The sequence below is a fragment of the Eurypyga helias genome, unplaced genomic scaffold (genome assembly GCF_000690775.1).
Source record: "Eurypyga helias isolate BGI_N326 unplaced genomic scaffold, ASM69077v1 scaffold34455, whole genome shotgun sequence".
Lineage (NCBI taxonomy): Eukaryota > Metazoa > Chordata > Aves > Eurypygiformes > Eurypygidae > Eurypyga > Eurypyga helias.
This window is the reverse complement of record NW_010252973.1, coordinates 37867-59152: the sequence shown is the minus strand read 5'-3', so window position 1 is coordinate 59152 and position 21286 is coordinate 37867. Positions and strand designations below refer to the sequence as shown.

Below are 21286 nucleotides of genomic sequence, written 5' to 3'. Positions count from 1 at the left end.
TCGCGCTTCGGCTGCTTCACCCCCCGGCCGTGATGGGACGGGCCTGGGGAGGTCGGGGGCGGTTTTCGGGAAGTGTCACCTCGGCGCCCGGGATGGGATGCAGGGATGGAAAGCAGGGCCGGGAAGACCGTAAAGCCACGGTGTCGTCCCTGGAAGGTGTTCAGGTTTCAGAGCTGCTCTCTGGAGGCCTTTAAAGTCACCTGGGGGTCAGGTGGGAAAAGAGCGACCTTTGCAGCCTTTCTGTTGAAATTCTTTTCCACAGACACTCCAGAAACGGTTTACGCTAGCAAACTAGCGTTTTCCTGAAATCCACGTCTGTCACTTTTCTAAGGAAGCTGCCATACAAATAAACGAGTAAATAAATAGTAGTTTCCTTCTGGAAGGGGCGGGGAGTTGGGAAGTTGTGTAGAGTTGCAGAATGTGCAGGCTAACAAAATTTCATGTTTAGTTTGCAAAAAATCTTCCCTTCGACAAAGTTGCTTTTCTGAAAAACCACAGCTGGTAAATTTTAGACACGATGCTTGCCGTCACGTCTAGATTTCAGCCATCGATTTACGTCTTGTACGTGCTGAGAGACCCGTTAAACCCCACAGGGATTTTGTGCAACTGGAAGGTTTCTCTAAATGGATGCAATTGCAGGATCTGGCTGTAACTTGTATTAGATGTCTGAAATCTGAAAATACAGTGAAAAGTGAAAATGACTCTTTGAAGCTCGAAAATGTAACAGTAAAAGTGAATTATTATACTGACTTGTGCTACAGGACAATCCGTAATGTATTAAGATAATTCTGGTACAACTCAAGAAAGTCAGATGACAGAGAAGCCAGGTGTCTCAAATTAAATCAGCGTGTACACTGTGGGGAAGCAGACCCTTCGTGGGCAGGTTGTGGCTGAGATACAAATGCTGTGTAAAAATCACACAGGCAGAACACAACTGACAAGATTGGTAACAGAATCAACTTTAAAAATACCAGGGAAGTGTTGGGACTCTTTTTGTATTGGCATCAGCGTTGCCTGAAGGTTATGTACTTAAATCCAAGCAGCTTGATTTAAAAAAAGTGGTCTGCATTTTGGAAACAGCAAACTGCTAATACATTTGAAAGCCAATCCCTTTTTACAATTTCTACTTAGCTCAAGTTGCAATTCTTTTGTGATTCATAAATGCTTATATTATTGCTTATAAATGCTTATATTTTGTCATTTCATAAATGCTTATATTATAGTGATAGGAAATGCTGGGTACTCAGTGCTTCTAAATTTTGTATCGGATCCTTAATTGCTCTTTATGGTCTGAAAGAAAATGTGAGCTTGAAAGAGGCACTTGCTGGGAAATGTGAATGCAGGAAATTGTTTTCAGTTTTCTCCTTACGATTTCTGACGTTATTTAGGAACTATCCTGAGGGGAAAAAACCCCAACTGTGTAACCATTGAGGCAGTTCAGCAGACATCGCAAATTTGTCAAGGTCCACTTTGAAATTAATTTCTTGCTCTGCCTCATACTGGAAGACTTCTCCATAACATCATTCCTCAGATGGCTAAAAACCCTCTGATTGCCAGGCTTAAAACATTTTTTGTGGTCTGTTTCTATCTCTTTGTTCTTGTGCCAGCATCATCCTTTATTTTACATAGCTTGGAGGTATTTAAAGTCATATTCCCTTTTGGCTTTTGCTTTTCCCTGCTTACCCTGAGCCAGCTGTTTAATCTTGCAGAGAAGATGGGCTTTCTTCCTGTGTTCATTCTAATAATTCTTGTGTACATCTATTCCAGCTTTGATTCATCTTTCTTGAATTCACTTAACCAGAACTGTATACTTCACTCCAGACAGATTTTCTCTTGTGCCCAGTTTGACAACACTAATTCCCACTCTTCCCGGAAATAAATCCACCTCTCTTTTCTGGAGCTGCCATGGGCTTTAATGCTGTTTTGTTAGCCTTTGTATTGTTTTGTTTGTTTTTTACTCCCATCTATAAGGCCATCCATTTCTTGAGTGCTACTCTGACCCTGTCTCTTCTGATGATGTTGTTCGTCACATAAAGACATCGCATTGTTAGCTGTTTTCTGTTCGTGTTTCTCCAGTTAATGCCAATGTCACAATTGAAAACTTTTAAGCAAAATTATCTTTGAGCATCTTTGCTAATTGGCTCCCTTCGGATAAATATTTCCCCTTTCAATGCAACTTCTCTTCACTGTTTGCTCACCTTACTTTTCTTGTGCTATGGTGTTTTCCCGAGACTGAATCATAAAATGAATCACAGAACGGTTTGGGTTGGAAGGGACCTTAAAGTCCCTCTAGTTCCAACCCCCCTGCCATGGGCAGGGACACCTTCCACTAGACAAGGTTGCTCAAAGCCTCATCCAGCCTGGCCTTGAACACTTCCAGGGATGGGGCATCCACAGCTTCTCTGGGCAACCTGTTCCAGTGCCCCACCACCCTCTCCGGGAAGCACTTCTTCCTGATACGTAATCTAAACCTCCATGCTTTTAGTTTAAACCTGTTACCCCTTGTCCTGTCACTACAGGTCTTTGTAAAAAGACCCCCGCACCCCCCAGCTTTCTAGTAGACAATAATTTCATGTGCTGTGCCGAGTGCTTTGTAAAAGTTCAGAGAGATGCCACTGGTGTTTCTCTGGCCTAGAATTTGTCAGAGAAAGTGACACTGGCTTTTATGTCATTTCCCTTTTACAGACTAGCCCTTATACTATCACCTTCAGAGTTTGTTACGTTGCATGCTTTGCTGTTGTGACTATCCTGGATCTGTAGGTGTCAGGGTTGTATGTCCTTCCTATTTTTCATTGCAGTGGCTCTGCTCTGAAAGGTTTCAGTCACGTGACACTCCCCCTTGATATATCAAAAGCATTGCTGTGGGACTGGCAGCCTCATGCACGAGTTCCTTAGTATTTTTCTGATGGACATGATCTATCCGCTTGAGGTTTTGCCCTCATCTCTCTTCTATGCCTTAGGCAATTTCATAATTTTAACATTATAATTCTGTATCCTAAACACTGTAATTTCTGCTTCCATACACTTATTCTGCCTTCTGACCACATTCTCCGTGTTATTTTTATTGAAAAGGCAGAATATTAATTTTGTTTTGGAGCAGTACTATAATTATATTTGAGTGTCACCTCAAGGTCACCGAGGTAGTTCCAAGTCCTTTTTCACACGTTTTGTCTCAAGGTGTTCTTACTTTATACGTAGTTTGTTCTGCAAGGCTGACGTCTGGCGAGTCTTCCTTTAGCTTTTGCTTATTGGCTCTTTCCACTCCTTGCAAACTTTATTTCCACTCTTAAGAAATGATCTTTTATGCCGGAACTCTTTTAGCCACTAGGCTCTGTGTCCAATACATTCCCTGTCTTTCCGTAAGTCCCTTCATCCTCTGATCTAACTGACGGGAGTTGTGAGCAGGTAGTACCGTCTTTGTGCCTGCTTTCATTCTGGACATAAACTGCTCATTTTGGCAAAAAGGTTGAGCTGCTGAAAGCTCTCCTATTTTTTTCCGTCTGTCCCCTGTACTCTTTTAGCCACTAGGCTCTGTGTCCAATACATTCCCTGTCTTTCCGTAAGTCCCTTCATCCTCTGATCTAACTGACGGGAGTTGTGAGCAGGTAGTACCGTCTTTGTGCCTGCTTTCATTCTGGACATAAACTGCTCATTTTGGCAAAAAGGTTGAGCTGCTGAAAGCTCTCCTATTTTTTTCCGTCTGTCCCCTGTCACCCTGCATACTTTGGTTCTGCCCCACCCATTGGTAGCAGAACACATGAATGTCAGGGGTACCTCTGCTTCCTTGGTGGAAGTTATTTGCAAAATTGTCACCATCATCACATTCTTCTGGAACAGTTGCCGTTGGAAGAAGGGAGTTGATATACGGCTGTGTTGGGTTTATGTTTTTTAGGAGCATGGCTGTGGCATCGGCATTTCAAAATAGTTAGGCGTGTCATTACTTGTATTCATTGGGCAACAAGGCAAGACCTGTCTGTGTAAGACACTCATTTTCAGCCGCCTGCCGACACATTCACAAGCTTGTGCCAGCACTGTGCGCCCTCTGGCAGCTCCCACACTTGCTCGTTCGCACTCTTGCCTCAGCCCAACCTGAACATTTTCTTCCTTATCACGTAGGTGACCCTTCCCAACAGCAACCCTTCTTTTGGGCATCTTCACTCCTACATGTGTGCGGTCATTCGCTCCCCACTAAAATGCCCTCTGTCTTGGGTCCTTTGTTGATACGTGCGTTCTCCTCTGTTATCTCCTGTGGGGTCACTGTAGCGCGTGCCTTCGCCCAGATCACCTTGCAAGTACAGTATGTGATAGTTGCAAATGAAGTCGTGTTTACATTCTTATTAATGAAGCCACAAGCCAATACAGAATTTTGAGCTTTGGCCCCCTTTACTCTGACTTGTCAACTCTTGTCTAAGATTTGGAAGTAAGCTTTTCAGGGCAGTGATTATATCTATTTGTCTATAAAGCATTTGACACAGTTTGGGGCACTATTTTAAGGCTTTGTCAAGGCTTTTTCCCCACTGATGTCAGCTTCAAATAATTTCTTCTTGGAACACTATTTGCCACTCTGTAACAATTCTCTTTTTCCCTTTCTTCTACTCTACCCACTTTTGTTTTCTTGGTTTTAAAGCAACATATGACATTGGTCAAGTGAATAAACAGTAGGGGCTTTTGAAGCTTATGAATTGAGTCAGTGACTCAAAATGAAAATCGTCTTTTTTGTATGTTATTTGACTCACAGGAGGTCAGTAAAAAAGACTGCCTAGTCATAGCTCAGCACAAAATAAAATCTGAAGACAGACCTAGAAGGTCGATTTTTCCCCATATCTTGTCTTTAAGAGGGACCGTTAGCACATGCTTAAGGCAAGAGCTTGAGAAACAAGAAGACAGTAGTTTAAACTTCCCTCTTGCGTAATCTTTCCTGTTCTGAAAGTGAATAGCTGAGGGACTTCCAGAGCCCAAGACTGTATCTGGATCATTGTTTCTGATAGCTGTCTGTACACATATCCTCCAGGAATTTGTCTAAACCTTTTTTGAACTCATTTATGGTTTTGGCTTCCATAGCATCCTGTGCAATGAGTCCCACAATTTAATTATGTGCTTTGTGAAAGAGTACTTCCTTTTGTTTGTTTTAAATCTGCTGCTTGATAATTTCATTGGGTGCCCGCTTGTTAGGAGAAATAATAAGTAACAATTCCCTGTTTGCTTTTCCACATTCTTCTTGATTTTTATAAACCTCTACCATAGTCATCTTACCTTGGAAAGCTAATGACTGTGCCTGGTGAGTTCAGAGCCGTAGCAGCCTAGTTATCTCTGTGTGGGGACCGTTCTGTAACTTGGATAATTCCTTTTCACCCTGTGGTGAATTTGTCCTGCGATCCCCTGTCTTCATGAGGTGAGACGACTGAAGCAGTATGTGTTACTTCACAGATGGATGCACTGGCGTCTAGTAATATTCTGTATTAGTGTAATCTCTTGTGTGACTGCAGCAGCTGCGTGTTTTTTCTTAACTTGTACTCCCAAGATCAGCGGAGGCCCAAAGGCGTACTTGGTATGAAACAGTGGCATAGGTTGAGGGAGGGGATTCTCCCCCTCTACTCTGCTCTTGTGAGACCCCACCTGGAGTGCTGCATCCAGCTGTGGAGCCCTCAACATCAGAAGGACACAGACCGGTTGGAGCGAGTCCAGAGGAGGCTACGAAGATGCTCAGAGGGCTGGAGCCCCTCTGCTATGGGGACAGGCTGAGAGAGTTGGGCTTGTTCAGCCGGGAGAAGAGAAGGCTCCGGGGAGACCTTATAGCCCCTTCCAGTACCTGAAGGGGCTACAAGGAAGCTGGGGGGGACTTTTTACAAGGGCCTGTAGTGACAGGACAAGGGGTAACGGGTTTAAATTGAAAGTGGGGCGGTTTAGATTGGATATCAGGAAGAAGTTCTTCACGGAGAGGGTGGTGAGGCACTGGAACAGGTTGCCCAGAGAAGCTGTGGATGCCCCATCCCTGGAAGCGTTCAAGGCCAGGCTGGATGAGGCTTTGAGCAACCTGGTCTAGTGGAAGGTGTCCCTGCCCATGGCAGGGGGGTTGGGACTAGATGGGCTTTAAGGGCTCTTCCAACCCAAACCAATCTATGATTCTATAGGTTGGAGCCACGTTTTCTGCTGGTAATGAAGGCTTATTCCTTATACACTTTCAATTCGTACTCAGGGGTTGAAAAGCCAGTGTGGTATTCATGTCTTTTCTGATCTGGGGGCCACAAAACTAGGACAGCCACAACCTAATGCTTGTGAGTTACCGTAGCCGTAGCAGTTCTGAGGCATCATTCTGCATCATTGTGCTTTGTGTGCACTGAAGCTTCGACTGATGTGATCTCATTCATTCAAGTAGGGAACCTGCATTGCAGCGTTGCACTGAGTTGCTCTGGAGGAATCATGTCGGCATGTTGATCCAGATCCTTGTTTTTGTTCCGAGTGGCTTCATTACTGTGTTAGTTCAGGTCACAAGTACACTCATGGAATAAATGCCTTGATTGTGTCGGCTGACCATGCTTTGGTTTGTGCCACAGAGATGGCAAACTGTCTTCAGGTGGGACTGTCCTGAAAAGAGGCCCTCGTGGAGCGTACCTGCATGCCAGCTGCTGCGGGGAAAGTACCGTGTGCGGGACTGAACTGGAGCTAGTCCAGTGGGAACTCCCCTGAGTTGGCGTTGGGTCCTCAGCCCTGTTTAGCCCTGCAGATACACTTCCTCTGCACGGCACCATTTGCTGCTGTAGGCACAGGCAATGTAGGTCTCTGTAGGAATTTTAAAACGTTTTTTAAAAGGATTAAACTTACCACTAAGTTACTTATAGATGAGTCCTTTGCCATATATTGTAGAGCACACCAGTTACTACCACAGGTCTTCACAGTGCTAAAGCATTAACCAGACTGTGAGGAGGTTATCTAGGGTCTTCCCCAGACGTATGTGGCTGCAGTACAAGTGTCATTTGTATTTGATTAAGCCTTAGTCTAATGCCTGTGTCAAAACCATCCTTTTTGCAGACCAGATTAAAAAAGAAGGAAAATACTAACACCCTTCATTCAAATAAGCATCAGGCTTTGTAACTGGAGAGTCCTTTCATAACTAGTACTTTGTGATTTTTTTATTGGCTGTGATGTTTGATTGGCAGAACATATGGCTGCAGACATTCCAGAGCAATACTGGGACAATACTGATTGGTTTTTATCTCTGCAGTTAAAGCCAACACTTCTGTTCAGGTTTTTGTGCCACGCCTATTGCCGTGACCACTGAGACACTCCTCATTCAGTTGTCTTGGATTAGAAGATCAATCAATATTCTTCTGTCTTTTTGTAACTGGGCATGTGCTGCAACTCCTGCCTATTACAGGAGGGACTTACTGTACGAGTTCATATTCCCGGGAAGCATTAAGCCTGATGCAAACTGAAAAGACGGTGTCTACGTGGTAGGCCAGGCAGATCCAGAAATGTACTGAAATGGTTGTACGTTCACAGCTCGTTCGTTCTGTGCAGGCACAGTGACATTGCCAGGGAGGAAGAGGTACCAGCTGGGAGCATTTTCTTAATATTTCCAGGGAAATTAACCCAGCCTGCCTTTGTGCTCTCAGAAGCATAGATCAGATCGGGGCTGAATCAGTTGTTCCAGCAGGCTTTGTGTGTCCCTTAAGCCCCAGGTAGAGTTTTCATGGCTTGTTGTACTATGGTGGCATGGCAGAGAGAGGAGAACCTCCAAGCAGACTGCTCTGCCTAGGACCAGGTAGGAGGAAGAACTGGTTTGCGCTTGCGGATCTTGCGTGTGCTGCCTCTGAGGCTGAGGTTGAATACGTTCTTTCTTGGGTTGAGTGTTTCTTCTACAGCTTGGGCTGCATGAAACTGAAAATGTGTTCTTGTGAAATTTCTTCTGTGACTTGAACCAGCAGAAAAGGGTACTAAAAAGAGGCTTCTCAAGAAAGCATTACATTACTTCTTGAACAGAAGTGAAAATAATTGCATCCATGTCAGGCTGATCGTGCCTTTGCTTCATTTGTAGAAGTGAGAAGCTTAAAGCTGTGAATCACTGCTTTTTAAGTTTAAGATGATGTTTATTTTTATCTCCTAGGCTACTCGACATGCAGAATTGGTCGCAATCGATGAGGTCCTTGACTGGTGCAAGCAACACAACAGAGATTATACAGAAGTGTTTCCACACTCCGTGTTGTATGTAACTGTGGAGCCTTGTATCATGTGTGCAGCTGCCGTGCGCTTGATGAGTATCCTTTCCTGCTTATTCTTCCAAATGTTACTCTTTTGGCAGTGAGCCCATGGAGAAGGGCTCGACACTGTCAGTTGAAGCCAGCAGGGTACCGTCTTGTGGTTTGAGAGTCTGAGCCCACCTCCGTTTCCTGCAGGGTAAATAGCGAGAGACTCAAGCACGACAGAGGAGTGGTGCGATTGTGACAAGCAAGCAACGATTTCCCTCAGGGATGTAGAAACACGTTCGAGAGGGTATCTGTTATTATGTACAGCCAGCTAATCTCAGTTCAGTGTTCAGTTTGGAATGTAACAATAAGAAAACCATGGCTTTGTATGCCTCTGCTTTGGGATTCATCCTTCTCCTTTCCTGAGGCAGATTCAGAAACAGATTATTCCGAAGTAAGTTCTGATTTCATGAGGGAGGAATTGTAGTGCAGACTGATTTAGTTTGAAAAGTACGGGCACATTTTAGGGAAATATAATGATTACTTCAATCAGGCTACTTTACTTCCTGCTTGCTTTTCACTTTAACTTAATACCTTAACTCATTCACATAAATTCCACGGGTCGTATATGGCTGTCGAAATGAGCGATTTGGAGGCTGTGGCTCAGTTTTGAGCATCTCCTCTGATGAGATGGTAGACACGGGAGACCCGTTTGAAGTAAGCTATAAGATGTTTTCCTTTGTTTGTCAGCTAGCGTGCTGTGCCTGGCTTCCTTTCCACGCTTTGGGAATGCTGCACATCAGTTCAAGAGGACTCAGATGAAAGATGACTTAACAAGAAAATAATGTTTAAAAAAAAATCCTTAAAGAAGAGAAAATTGAGGAAAAGCCTGATGACAGTCTTAAAATATTTCAAAGGATGCATCAAAGAGGAAAGGAAAGAATTATCCTTATGGAACAAAGTAAGGAATAAATATATCTAAAATATATAATACTCAGAACAGTTACGTGTATGCTGCAGAAAGAGATGAGGGAAAATTGTTTTAAACTGCAGAATGTACAAAACCACATAATCAATACAGATCAAGCAGCGGCAACTTGCCAAGTTACTGAGTTTTAGCTGAGCCACTGGAAATGACTGCATTTTTGCTCCCAGTCTGTCCACCTACGAGGTAAAATGCATCAGCTTATCGGGAAACTTTCTGACCAGTAAGGGTGCTGGAACAGAGCATCTGGGGAGAATGAGGCATCTTTGTCATTTAAGAAAGGCTGGACAGGCGTTCAGTGGAGGTATAGTACACACAAACCGAGACGCTTTACAGCATTGTACTTTACATATATATAGGTAGCATTTACAGCATTCCATTTAATACATTACACACAGTTTAAAACCTGTAGTTCGAGTTTAAAAACTCAGACTGATCCTGCCTTATACAGGGATGCGGATCAGGGTTCATAGAGTTCTTTTTCACACTTCACATGCATGATTTAATGCACGTAACAAAACCAAGTAATGCATTTCAGCATTGCAAATGAGCAGTAAAGGCTCGAGGGTCCAAAGGAATTTCAGTTGGCAGGACAATATGGTTTGGCAGTCCAGTGTGAACATGCTAAGCAGCTTTCTGTCAGGGTGTTTGTGAGGCTAGCTTCTGAATGAATTTGTGTAGTCAGAATGGGAAGACCGTTCGTTTGCCAACACTGGTACGCAGTGTTTAACTTTGCTGTGCCTTCAGAAGAAAGGAAGGAGAAGATCCTTGATACCGCAAATCCTTCCTTTGTTTCTGTAGGCAACTGCATGGGTGTAATTCATTATTTTCGTATGTGGGTGGAGATTCATTTAGCATTAGTGACATTTAAACACTTGGTCATGAATGTTCATGGCCTGGAAGAATATTTTGGAAGGACCGAAAAGGTGTGAGAGCTGGCTGTTAGGAATAAAGAATAGGTGTGTGGATGAATATTTTCTGGTAGGAATCTTACTACAGATCCCTAGTGCATGTCTCTGAAGTAAGCTGGAAACACATTCCTAAGAAAGAAGTTGGAGATTGCATAAAAACATACGTAAGTTACTAAAGAAGTTTGCTTTGCCTAACTTCAAGCTATTACAGAAATTATTTACTCTACTCAGGGTAACGTTTGTAGCCTCAGCATGGTGTTTTTCAAACGCATACGACCTGAAAAAAGAGCTTTTCTGTCCCCCAGATAGTTAAAGGTACCCGGTAGGTGGGACTGGGCAGGACAGCTGTTTACAGTTAGTGAGAACTGGAGGCATTAGCGCGAAGCACAGGGTGTGTTCTTCCCAGCCGCGCTCACGAAATTCCCTCTCATCTGAACAGTGCGTTTCTGGCTATCGTGCCACGGAGGCGGTGGAAATGTTGAGAGCTTTCTACAGACAAGAAAATCCCAACGGTAAGGTTCACATTAGCGGATCTATTTTGATCCCAACCTAATTTAAAAGAATGCTGGCACTGGCATTACTGTAATTCACTTCTGACGTATTTTCTCCCTTTCTCTTTCTTCTTGGCAGCACCAAAATCAAAAGTACGGAAAAAGGACAATCGTCATTAGCCCTGCGCTGATGGGAGACGGAAGCTTACCAAAAATGCCACCGGAAGCAACCTTCTGTTTTTAAAATGTACAGTCCAGTTACACTGTTTCTGATGCTCTGTACAGAGTTTTTACTAATAGGATACTTGTTATGACCAGACAGAAGAGTTAGTGGCTGTTTTTAGAAAGAGGAAGATTGATGGTGCAAGTTCACTTGTTCACTGCTGGATGGATCCATTAAAATGATGCCATTCTACACAGCACATTCTAGAAAATTTTCTTTCCTTCTGTCTCTGAAGAGTATCTTGCTTTTCACTAGTAAGTGTTTGCTTAGGCAAGTACGTGAATCTCTTGGAAGGTTACGTTTGTGAGAGCTTCACAGCCCCTGTACGTATATTCAGTCAGAACACATGCAAGGAATTGTACAGTCCTTGAAGACTTTGAGATGAGGCCATTGTAGCAGTTCCCTGTTGGTTTTTACGCCCCCTCTAACGTACGGCAGCTTCTCAGACGCCACTTCTGAAAGTCACATACCGAATCGCGTGTCTCGGGTTGTGGACGCCGTTGCTAATAAGCACAAGCAAGCCATCACCCGGCTGTGCCACATCTTCATCCAAAGCTGCGGAGAGACTCTCCACGGCTCCTTTATAGGCTGCCCACTCCTTCTGGGAATATTAGCTTAAAAGAAATGCTTTATTGTTAGGAATCTACTAAGAAGTTGAACTTGCTCGGAAGTTACTAAATTATAGTAACTGGGATGGCAGATACATACGAAAACCAGGCAGTTAAATTGGTAATAGTGCGAAGAAAGTATCTTTGAGCTATTTATTTTTTCATAGCGTTGGCTGTCTTTGTCATTTCCTTGCACTTTGCTTGGCCATGCAGTAATTTATAATCCAGAAGAGGGCCTTACAGTTCCACTAATGAATTAAGAATACAAGCCCAGTTCAGTCTTGATCGTACACCTCCTAGCAGATACTTAAGTGTGAAACTGTTGGTCGTTTATTATTTGGCTGATGGTCAGAAATTTGAGAGATGCTTTAACTTTTTGTAATGTAAAAGAGTGGTTACAATTCCGAGACTATAAAACCTGAATACAACTGACCCTTTTAAATATTTCAGATAAATACTTTCAAGAGCATCACTTCCTCACCATCGCTCCTATTAGCTTAGAATTTATATTTTGTGTGTTTACTTACTGTTTACATTGGAAAGAAGCGGTTTTACCATAATAGCTATCTTCAGAGTTTAGAAATAGTATTCCCCTAACTTAGGCCCTTTAACCAATGTCTGTGACCAGTCCTGTTCTCCTGACCATGACTTACTGCACTCTTGGGGTCTTTCCATAAGCAAAAGAAGTTAGGACAGCGTAGACTTCATCAGCTCTGGAGCAGCGAAGCCTCATGAACCAGACAGCCACGCTGGGAAAGCTGTTGGGGAAAAGACCATTTTTAATGACTGCAGTGCCTTCCCTGGAAAGAAGCAGTCGTATCTGTGGTTACGGTGTTTGGCTGGTGTAAGAAAGCTGTTTATCCATACAGGCCCTTACATCCCGTTCTCAACGGGACCATAATACTCTTATACCTTGAAGAAGTCACCCAAGTCCAAATTAAATGAAGAGGTCAGACTCGTGGCTTGTCACTCACATCAGTGATGGTGAGAACTGGAGCCCTCATACTGCTTTGGGCCAGAACCTAAGCCTGCTCTCAGCACCTGTTCTGCTGCAGAGTGGCTAAGAACACTCTCCTTCCCCACTGCCTTCTTTCCAAGAAGCAGCTGGATACTGTGATGGTGGGAGCCATGTACATAAGTAGAAATATTTCTGGTAGTAGGACAGGACACGCTTCCAAAGCTGCGTCCAGTTCCGCAACCCTTGGAAGTGGAACAGAAGTACTTTGTAACAGGGGTCAGTGGGAGCTGGTCACTTAGGAAACGGTTTAAGTCCCGCTCAGAGCTGAAGGAGGCTGAAGAGGGTGACAAAAGTTTCTCTAAAGAGAGGTCACGGGTAATGATGTGCATCGTAGGAGAGGGGCAGGAAAGCCAAAAGCGTGGCCAACTAAAAACTACTGCGTTACGAAAGGTTTTAAAAGGTGCTTTTCTTTCCTATTTAGTGTGGTCCGGTCTAGTATGGAGAGGTACGTTTGGATGCCTGGTTTTTAAGTATGACACAATTAGCGTGGAGAGCAGGCTGCTACAAGGCTACACTAAAGCTAAAATTCAGCCCATTCTTGAAATCCCATTACATGAGCAAGAACAAACGCAGATCCGTGGGTATTCTTACAAGGAAGGAAATCGGCTCGCGTTTGACAGCAAGCTGCTCATCAGAGCCACGGCATGGCATCTCAACAGCTGGCACGTGCGCAGCCTTCTCCTCTCTCCCCCCAGGCAGTGCTGTCCTCCCTCCCACCACGGAGGCAGCAGCTCTGGCAGCAGGAGCCCCTGGGGCCGGTCCTGTTGGCCCCCACTTGCCACTGCCCTCCAAGGTGGCCGGGGCAGTTGTCCAGCCTCAGCTGCTGCAGCTCTCCCTAACCACGAGGCTTGAGCTCATCCGCCCTGTTCGGAACGAGACTCACAACCTTGAGCGCTCCACAAGAAATCCCAGAGAGAAGGATCTTGGTTCAGGCTCGACGCCTTCATGGCGAAGCTCAACACAGGGGCTGGAAGAAGGCAGGAGTTCTAGCCCGGCAGTTGGAACCCCACGAGCTGACGTGCTCCAGGTGAGAAAACAAACGTACGAGAAAGAGAATTGGAGAACGCAGGAAGAAGAACGAGAACTGCCCTGTTGGAATGCTTATTCAGCGAGGAGGAGACGGTTGCTCGTGGCTGCGGGAACACGGGCTGGGTTTTGTCACTGGAGCCACCAAATAACACCCCGCAGCAAACCACGCCAGAGTGCCCCGGGAATCAGGAGCGGAGGGTTGCGCAGCTGGGCGAAGCGTTGCTGTCTGCTTGCTGGGGGCGCAGGGCTCAGGCTTTGGCTCTGCCCCTCGAAGAGTGTCAAGAGCAACAACTTGAATTGTTGGCTGGAAAACTCGGAGCAGCAGCTTATAAAGGATGCTGTTCTTTTCCACGGGGCTTTTGCTTAGCTCTGGTAGTGCCTCGGTTGCCGCACAGCGGGCCTCACGAGTATATTCAGCTGGTTTATTTAAAGAAGTTCAACTGCTTCCCATCGCCATTTCTCCCTTGCTGCTCAATAAATAAACGTGCAGGCTTCAGCACCGCATTTACCTTGGACTGCATCTTGGGCGGCTCATGGCAGGCAAACATGATCTTATTTCAGCCTTCGGTTTGCTTGTCGATAGTCTGACATCACAATATATCGAACCGGCTAGGAGGGCAAGGAAGCAAAACAAGAGGGCTTTGTCTCTGCTAAACCGATTACGGCTGACGATCCGAGGCTGTAACGAATACGTCTTGTGACTTGCACACGAGAGGAGAGCCTGCGTTTAAATTACAGCTTTGGGTTTTGAAATGCTCGCTGATCCATTCCATTCCCATTAAGAGCAGCTTCCGCGCTGTGAAATTAAGTGGTATAACATACCAGCTAAATTTAATTAATTTATTTTGCAATGCGTACGTTTATGGAGTTTCTCCATTAAGCTTTTGAAATGTCTGTAGGTCCCATGCATTAAGGTAAATGCGCCACGGCCCATAATTACCTTTGGCAGGCTTAGACCACCAATAAAAAGATAGTATTTTTAAAAACTAAGGTCTTCAAACTTCCCCGGTGCTTGGCAGGAAATCTATTTCTGTGTTTTCCTTGGAGCAAGGCTGGGAGCCTGCAGCCAGCAGCTCCAGTGTAGGCAGTAACTATACCGCGGCGTAGAAGAAGTCGCGTTTGACGCTGAACGAGAGCAGGGGAGAGGGAGACAATTAGCGTGAGAGCGTAGCAGCAGCTGTTCACGGGTTTTGCCTCGTGGCTGCCCGTACGTGCTCTGATCACTGAAGCACATCTAGAAACGGGGCGTGTTCTGTGAAATTACTCTGCAAAACACACATCTTCGTCCTTTTAAGGGGCTGCCCCAAAGCGAGTTTTTCTTCCTTTTTCACGATAGCTCTGTCCTGGCCAGGAATGCTGGATTCTCCCCTCGCCGCCGCCTCCTCCTCCCTCCTTTCTAAAAATGAACTTTTCAGGGAAAATAAGGAATTCTGAGAAGTTTGAAGGAGAGCAGATGGCCAACAGTGATCCAATAGGATGTAAAACTGCGGTTAGGTACTTGCTTGGCAGGCAAGTGCAAGAGAGTCGGTGAAGGTTCCATAGTGATGTTTTCACATGGTGGCTTCCTTTTGTCTTTTTAAAAATCAAAATCATTAAAAAAAAAAAAGAGGTGTGCATGTGTGCACGTAAAATAAAACAAAGAGCTCTCCAGACCCAAACATTTAACGTGGTGTGATTAACTCTGCCTTTCCCAGCTGCAGTGACTTGGGCTGCTTTCTGGCCAAAGAGCAGTGCACTGACCTCGGCTCCGCTCGGGCTCACCTGCTGCGGCACTTGCGGGGGCCGCCTGTCCTGCCTTGTTCTGCTGGATGAAGAGGGGCCAGCCTCTGAAATGAAGCTATGACTCAGACTGTAGTGCTCTCGGAGGGGAAATCATAGAATCACAGACTGGTTTGGGTTGGAAGGGACCTTAAATACCCTCTAGTTCCAACCCCCCTGCCATGGGCAGGGACACCTTCCACTAGACCAGGTTGCTCAAAGCCTCATCCAGCCTGGCCTTGAACACTTCCAGCAATGGGGCATCCACAGCTTCTCTGGGCAACCTGTTCCAGTGCCTCACCACCCTCTCCGGGAAGAACTTCTTCCTGATATCTAATCTAACCCTCCCCACTTTCAATTTAAACCCGTTACCCCTTGTCCTGTCACGACAGGCCCTTGTAAAAAGTCCCCCCCAGCTTCCTTGTAGCCCCTTCAGGTACTGGAAGGGGCTATAAGGTCTCCCCGGAGCCTTCTCTTCTCCAGGCTGAACAAGCCCAACTCTCTCAGCCTGTCCCCATAGCAGAGGTGCTCCAGCCCTCTGAGCATCTTCGTGGCCTCCTCTGGACTTGGCAGTGATTCCTTTGTTGTCAGGACTTCACATTTACTCACGGGGGAGGTTTGCCATGGCCCTTCTCTAGCCCTCGCAGCTTTCTCTACGTGCAAGGAGGCTGTGTGATGAAAACCAGTGCTTCCCACGACTCTGATTCCTACTTTCTGTTTTGAAGTCCGAGAGGTAGCCATTGCAGTCACGTTAGGTTGTGAGGATATGAACAACTGCCGTTGTCTGTGTGGCCACACCATGCAAGAGAAACGAGATCTGTGGGGAGAGGCAATATCTTTTATTAAGCCAGGTGATAGAGTCAGAGAAAAACAGCCAAGCTCTTCAACAACCAGCCGCAGGGGCACCGAGTTCGAAAGCTTACCAGTTTTTTCCACACACTGCATGGAAGTAAACCAATAGCAACTTCAGTACGTGTTTGTACATACCCTCTCCCTGCAAACTTTGCTTTTCTTGAAAAAAAATCCTGACAAATTTGAGCAGGAAAAGGGGTGGTAGGAGACCGGGCTTGTGGTCAACTGCTCCTGACTCCCCAGCAGACCCCCTCTGCTGCCTCTGCACAGGCACGCCAGCGCACGCGCCTGCACTTCCTGAGAATCCAACGCAATTTTCCCTTCCCAAAAGCCTCCCAGCAAGGTGCTGAAGGCAGCAGCTCATTTACCAAGCCCTCGAGTGAGGCAGACTCTCCCACGGAGAAGCAGCTTCCTAGCTGGAGTGCTGTGGGACGGGGGAAGAGCAGTTCGCGTTCCCTGCGGTTTACAAATCCCAGCGTGAATCCCCCGCGTGCCACGGTTCGAGAAATGAAGTCCGTTAAGCCTGGGAACAAAATTACCTACCTGGCCTCCTGTGCTCTGGCCTCACCCGAACGCTCAAGGCTCCCCCGCAAGGAAACCCTCCACGTGTGTCGCGGCCAGCCCACTACTGCTAAACCCAACCCTGGAGCACATGCTCGCTGTTTTAGCAAATCCCTTTTCCTACCCTTCTTTGCAGGCATGCTGTGCAGCACTTGGACTGGCAGCAGCCTGAACGAGTCAGTCAACACGATACCTGGTCAGCGCATTTCTGTACACTGAAATGTGTTTATCCCGCCAGGGAGCTCCGGCCGGGATGCTCGAGCTGCCAGGGACAACGGGGAGGGCTGAAAGCCCTCAGCCACGGTTGCAACAGAACCTTGCTGGCGGAGGGCACTCCCACCACCCGGAAGATCTGGGAACTGAGGTGCCGGCAGCCCAGGAGTTTCAGCCTGCGGCTTCGCAGAGCCCTGGCCGTTGAGGGCAGCAAGGGCATGGCACTGTGATGGCTCGGGGCTGGGCCGAGTGGGGCGGCTCGGACTTGTCCCTTTCCCATCTTGACCCTAACCCTGTGCTGTGGCCGTTTCCTCAGCACTCACTCACCCCACTGCATTGTGCCGGAAGTTTATTTGGTTCTTTCCTGCAGGGCTGAGTCAAGGCAGGGCAATCCCCTAACCCGCCTGCTACCTACACCCTGCGGCAGAGTGATGGAGCACTCCCCTTTGGGGCCACTACATCGCAGGTTTCAGACCACCATCAGGCAGGGCTACTCAGCAGTCCCTGAGCCGGGGCTGTAGTTACAAACCTACTCCAAGACACGTCTGGTCCGTGCCAAGCTCAACCCGGCTGTACTGAGGAACACGCCTCCCTGTCAATCTCACACAGCTTTTTTCCATTGCGTGCCCTCTTTTCCCTCCTGCTGCCCCCCAAAAGCAGCGATGCAGTGAGGAGCCTCAGCCCTCCTGCCTTTCTGCTGCTCCAGCTACCGAGAAGGAGTAAACCCACAAGGAGCCTAATGAAACAGCAATCTGGCATTAAGATGTGTCTATAGTTGCCATTTGTTAAACTGACAGATGACATTTGGAACACGCAGCCCCTATTCATTTTTTAAAGCTAAATACTCTCTTGAAATAAAGTCTTTGCCATTAGTCTTAAAGCCGATTTCCAGCCCAGACAGGGCCAGCTGTGCTTTTACACATTTTCTGGGCACGGGGTCTGATTCCTAGCAGCTATAAGGTTTTCTCTTTTTTTGCAATGAACTGGAAAATTCATGAACAATAAACAATTGCCTGCCTCCCAGATTACCTTGGACTCTACCTTTATTATTCTTCCCCCCCGCTCCCTTTCCATATAGAATTCTGCATACAAGAAAAAACAGGGTTTTGACAAATATTTTTTAAACAACTTCAATTTCATCATCTGCTACCTAGTCCCACTCCTCTACATTGTTACGTACCTACAATAAGAAGGTGCCAAAGGGAAGCTCCAAATACCTTCAGCAATAGTTTAAAATTGATTCCTGAGCGACAAAGACTCGGCTTTCTTAGAGACAAATACCTCAGACATTATATTTTGGGAACAGTTCAGAGCGTGAAGGGACTCGGCTCATCCAACTCGGAAGCACAGAAATCATGTAAAGACGCGATTTTCCTTTACACCTTCAAATCGCTGTCAACACTTCCAGTAGCACACTTATGCTCACTTCCATCCCCAACTCCAGAAATACTCAGAAGAAATAGGTGCCCAAACTTCATCAAAGTTCCACTCTTAGTCAAGCACTTGGCTGTTACCTCATACGCTGCTTCATCAGTTTTATTGATAAAGGTCCAGAGGACACATCTGACTGTTGTTTATTTAATGTCTTTCCAAAGTCATTCTATTTTAACACTAAGATGTCAATCTACTACTGCTAAGCTGCCACTTCAGCTTATTTTTGTACAAGGAAGAGCAAAAATTAAGCCTTCCAATATGCGGGTAAGTTGATAACTAGATGGCTACTCTTGACTGAAGGGGGGGAAGCACCTTCCACAGGTGTATGCCAACCGCAAGCCTGTCGGAGATGGCACGGCTTCATCTCACGTCCTTTCAGTGCCTACCCCAAGGCTGGCAAAAGGTGAAGCATCTTGACAGTTGCCTGCTCCGGCAGCTATGGCAAAGAGAAGCTGAGAGGGCGGCCAGCAACCGTCTCTCTGTGCATCAGAGAGTCACAGCCACACGGGAGCCATGAAAGGAGCAAGAGCCTGCAGGACGTTTGAGTCCCTGCTTGCTTTCTTCAAGTTTTGGGTTTTTTTTAAAATCTGAAACGATTTACATATGAATTGCTTCTAATGAGGACACACAGGCTCAGTTTTCCAGCAGACTTTCAACAAGGCCAAAATTAAGGATACAATTACATGGCAGAATGCTAGACCGAGATCTTCATGGTTTTTATGTTGACAGTGAAGTCAGCCACTGCTGGTGGGTGGGAAGCTGTTCTCTTTAGGGATGTTGAGCTGGTTGATTTTCTGACTACTTCAGAGAAATTTAAAAATAGCAAATTATAATAACAGGCCTATAGACTCTGTAGCAGCTTTCTGATTAATGTGAACCTCAAGATACACGCTAAGTTCTCGTCCATGAGGTACGCTGTTCAGACATTTTCTAGATGCTATTTTAACCTGTGTCTTCTGAGTCACATTAGTCAAAAGAATTGGCCTGTAATTTAATTATTGCAAATGGTACATCAGTGAGTTATTTCCTAGGAACAAGAGTTAAGAAAACTCAACACTGCAATTAATGCTGAAATGGAACCCTTTTGCTTTGGCTTTTCAAAAAATTTTCCATATGAGAGGAGGCAAGTGAGACTGAGAGAGTGTAGAAGATTCTATTAGAGGGTCATCTTCACCCAGAGCCTTCCCAGAGGCCAGAGGTTTTATGATTCCTTTTTATTTCTTCCTCTGCTATGGGATGACCTAACTCCTCTCTGACTTCCTGCAGAATTACAGGTATTTCCAATTTACTTAAGAGACCTTGAGTCTGTTCAGCTGTGCAAATAGCTCAGATTAGTCACAGGATTTTAGAATTCAAACGAGACATCCTCAAGGTCCACAGGGTTTGTAGCTTGTACGACAGATGACCACGTGCAGTAGCATAACACCCTGTGTTTCCTTCCTGAGCCGTACTGCTGGCAGTTCCCCGGCATTTACTCATGGCTCTTAATTTCTGTTTCTCTGCTATTTTATAGGCAAAAGATTCTCCCCTTTTGCTTCCCACAGAGTTGGAAGTACAATGCGGTTGTGCACCTGAGTCCCATTAAACAAGAGACCTTCACTAAATTGCTTCTTCATAACCACGCACCTTGATAACTTAGAACAGTAACATTTAGGACCTGAGCAGATTAATCAACAAAATCACCAGCATAAAGGATTCTCGGTGGGATTTGGAGACTCTCCCAAACTAAGGCAAGGAACCTTGAGAGGTTTTTAAGCCCTGTTATCTCCTAAAGCATCATGAGGTGAAGAGCATAGTCAGTTCTGTGATCCACCCTTCCAACCTTCTTTCCATACCATCATCTTTTAACTCCACTGTGTATCTTGTGGGTGCTTTAGGCCATCCCCACTCTACAGATGAAGAGCAGGCCTTTCTGCACAGGCTAGTGGGCTGAAATACAGCCTGCCCGTGCCTGACTCATCCAGACCACCTTGGACACACATTAAGGCGGCAAGCATGCCTAGACCCTTCCCTTCGGAGAACTCCAGAACACAGCCTGTGGCTGTGCAGCGAAGCTGCCGTAAGCCGCGCAGGCGGCACACAAGGTATGAACTCAAAACCCCTCATGGGCTGTTGAGCTATGCTGCAGGTGAAGACCCCACCGCTTAGCGCCTTGGCTGAACTAGGCTACCACTGACCTAACGCTTTCCAAGCGGCACCCTCCGGGGACAGGATTTCGTACAGTCTGTGAAACATCCAAATGACATTTCGATTTGGCCTATAGAGTGTGCTTATCTTCCTCTTGGAAAAAAAAGAAGTGTCAAAAATAGAGGGAAACAGGAAAAAATGGCACAGAATGGAAGAATTCAAATAGAAACAAAAGATATGGCAAGTCAGAGTGCCACAAATGCAAAATACTAACATACTGCATCATTACAGCCATGATTCTGTGCAATGTGTAGGGCATGCGTGGGAGCCTGTTCTACTTACAAGGAAAGAAAACAGTCCTGTTTCCAATACATTTATCTTCTGACTTCCTTTTCTTAAAAACGTGTTTGTTTTCAAATTAACTACTTCGGGGAAAATGCAAGAGAAATGGGTGCGGTGGAGTTGGAGGAAAAATAAATACTGTAAGTTTGAACTAATTAAAAGAAAAAATGACCCATGCACCCACGGAACATGGTGGAGACCATATTTCTGCTCTTTGGCTATTTCTGGAGGCTGAAGAAGAGTAAGTGGACTGAACTGGTTCTACCCTCCATAGCTGGTTGCACCAGAAGTTCTGCACCCTTTATCCTTCAAGGAAGAGAGCAAGACACAAGGAGGTGTAATCGTAACGAGCCACACAACCTACGTACACCAGGCTTTTGACTGGGTCTTTGCAGTAGTTGATCTTTAATAAGTGCTGTATGTGGGGAGGCTCAAAGTCTGGCACGCCAAAGCTTGGGATCGGACTGGATGCAATCTTTCTGCTGTGGGAGAGCCAGCTGTTAAAAATTATTACTTGTAAAGACTGCTTTCCACCAGTTCTGCTCACTTTC

The 21286-nt window shown here is 45.8% G+C and overlaps 1 protein-coding gene across 1 annotated transcript; it reads left to right on the top strand.

The window, feature by feature from the left end:
• Positions 1–7862: 7862 nt before the first annotated feature.
• On the top strand, positions 7863–10750 carry ADAT2 (adenosine deaminase, tRNA-specific 2; the record flags this gene model as incomplete). Its single annotated transcript, XM_010152527.1, has 5 exons — positions 7863–7886; positions 8105–8255; positions 8794–8900; positions 10519–10591; positions 10710–10750. Coding segments are annotated over 5 exons (396 nt in total), but the record flags the coding sequence as incomplete, so codon positions are not given.
• Between the last annotated feature and the right edge of the window lie 10536 nt (positions 10751–21286).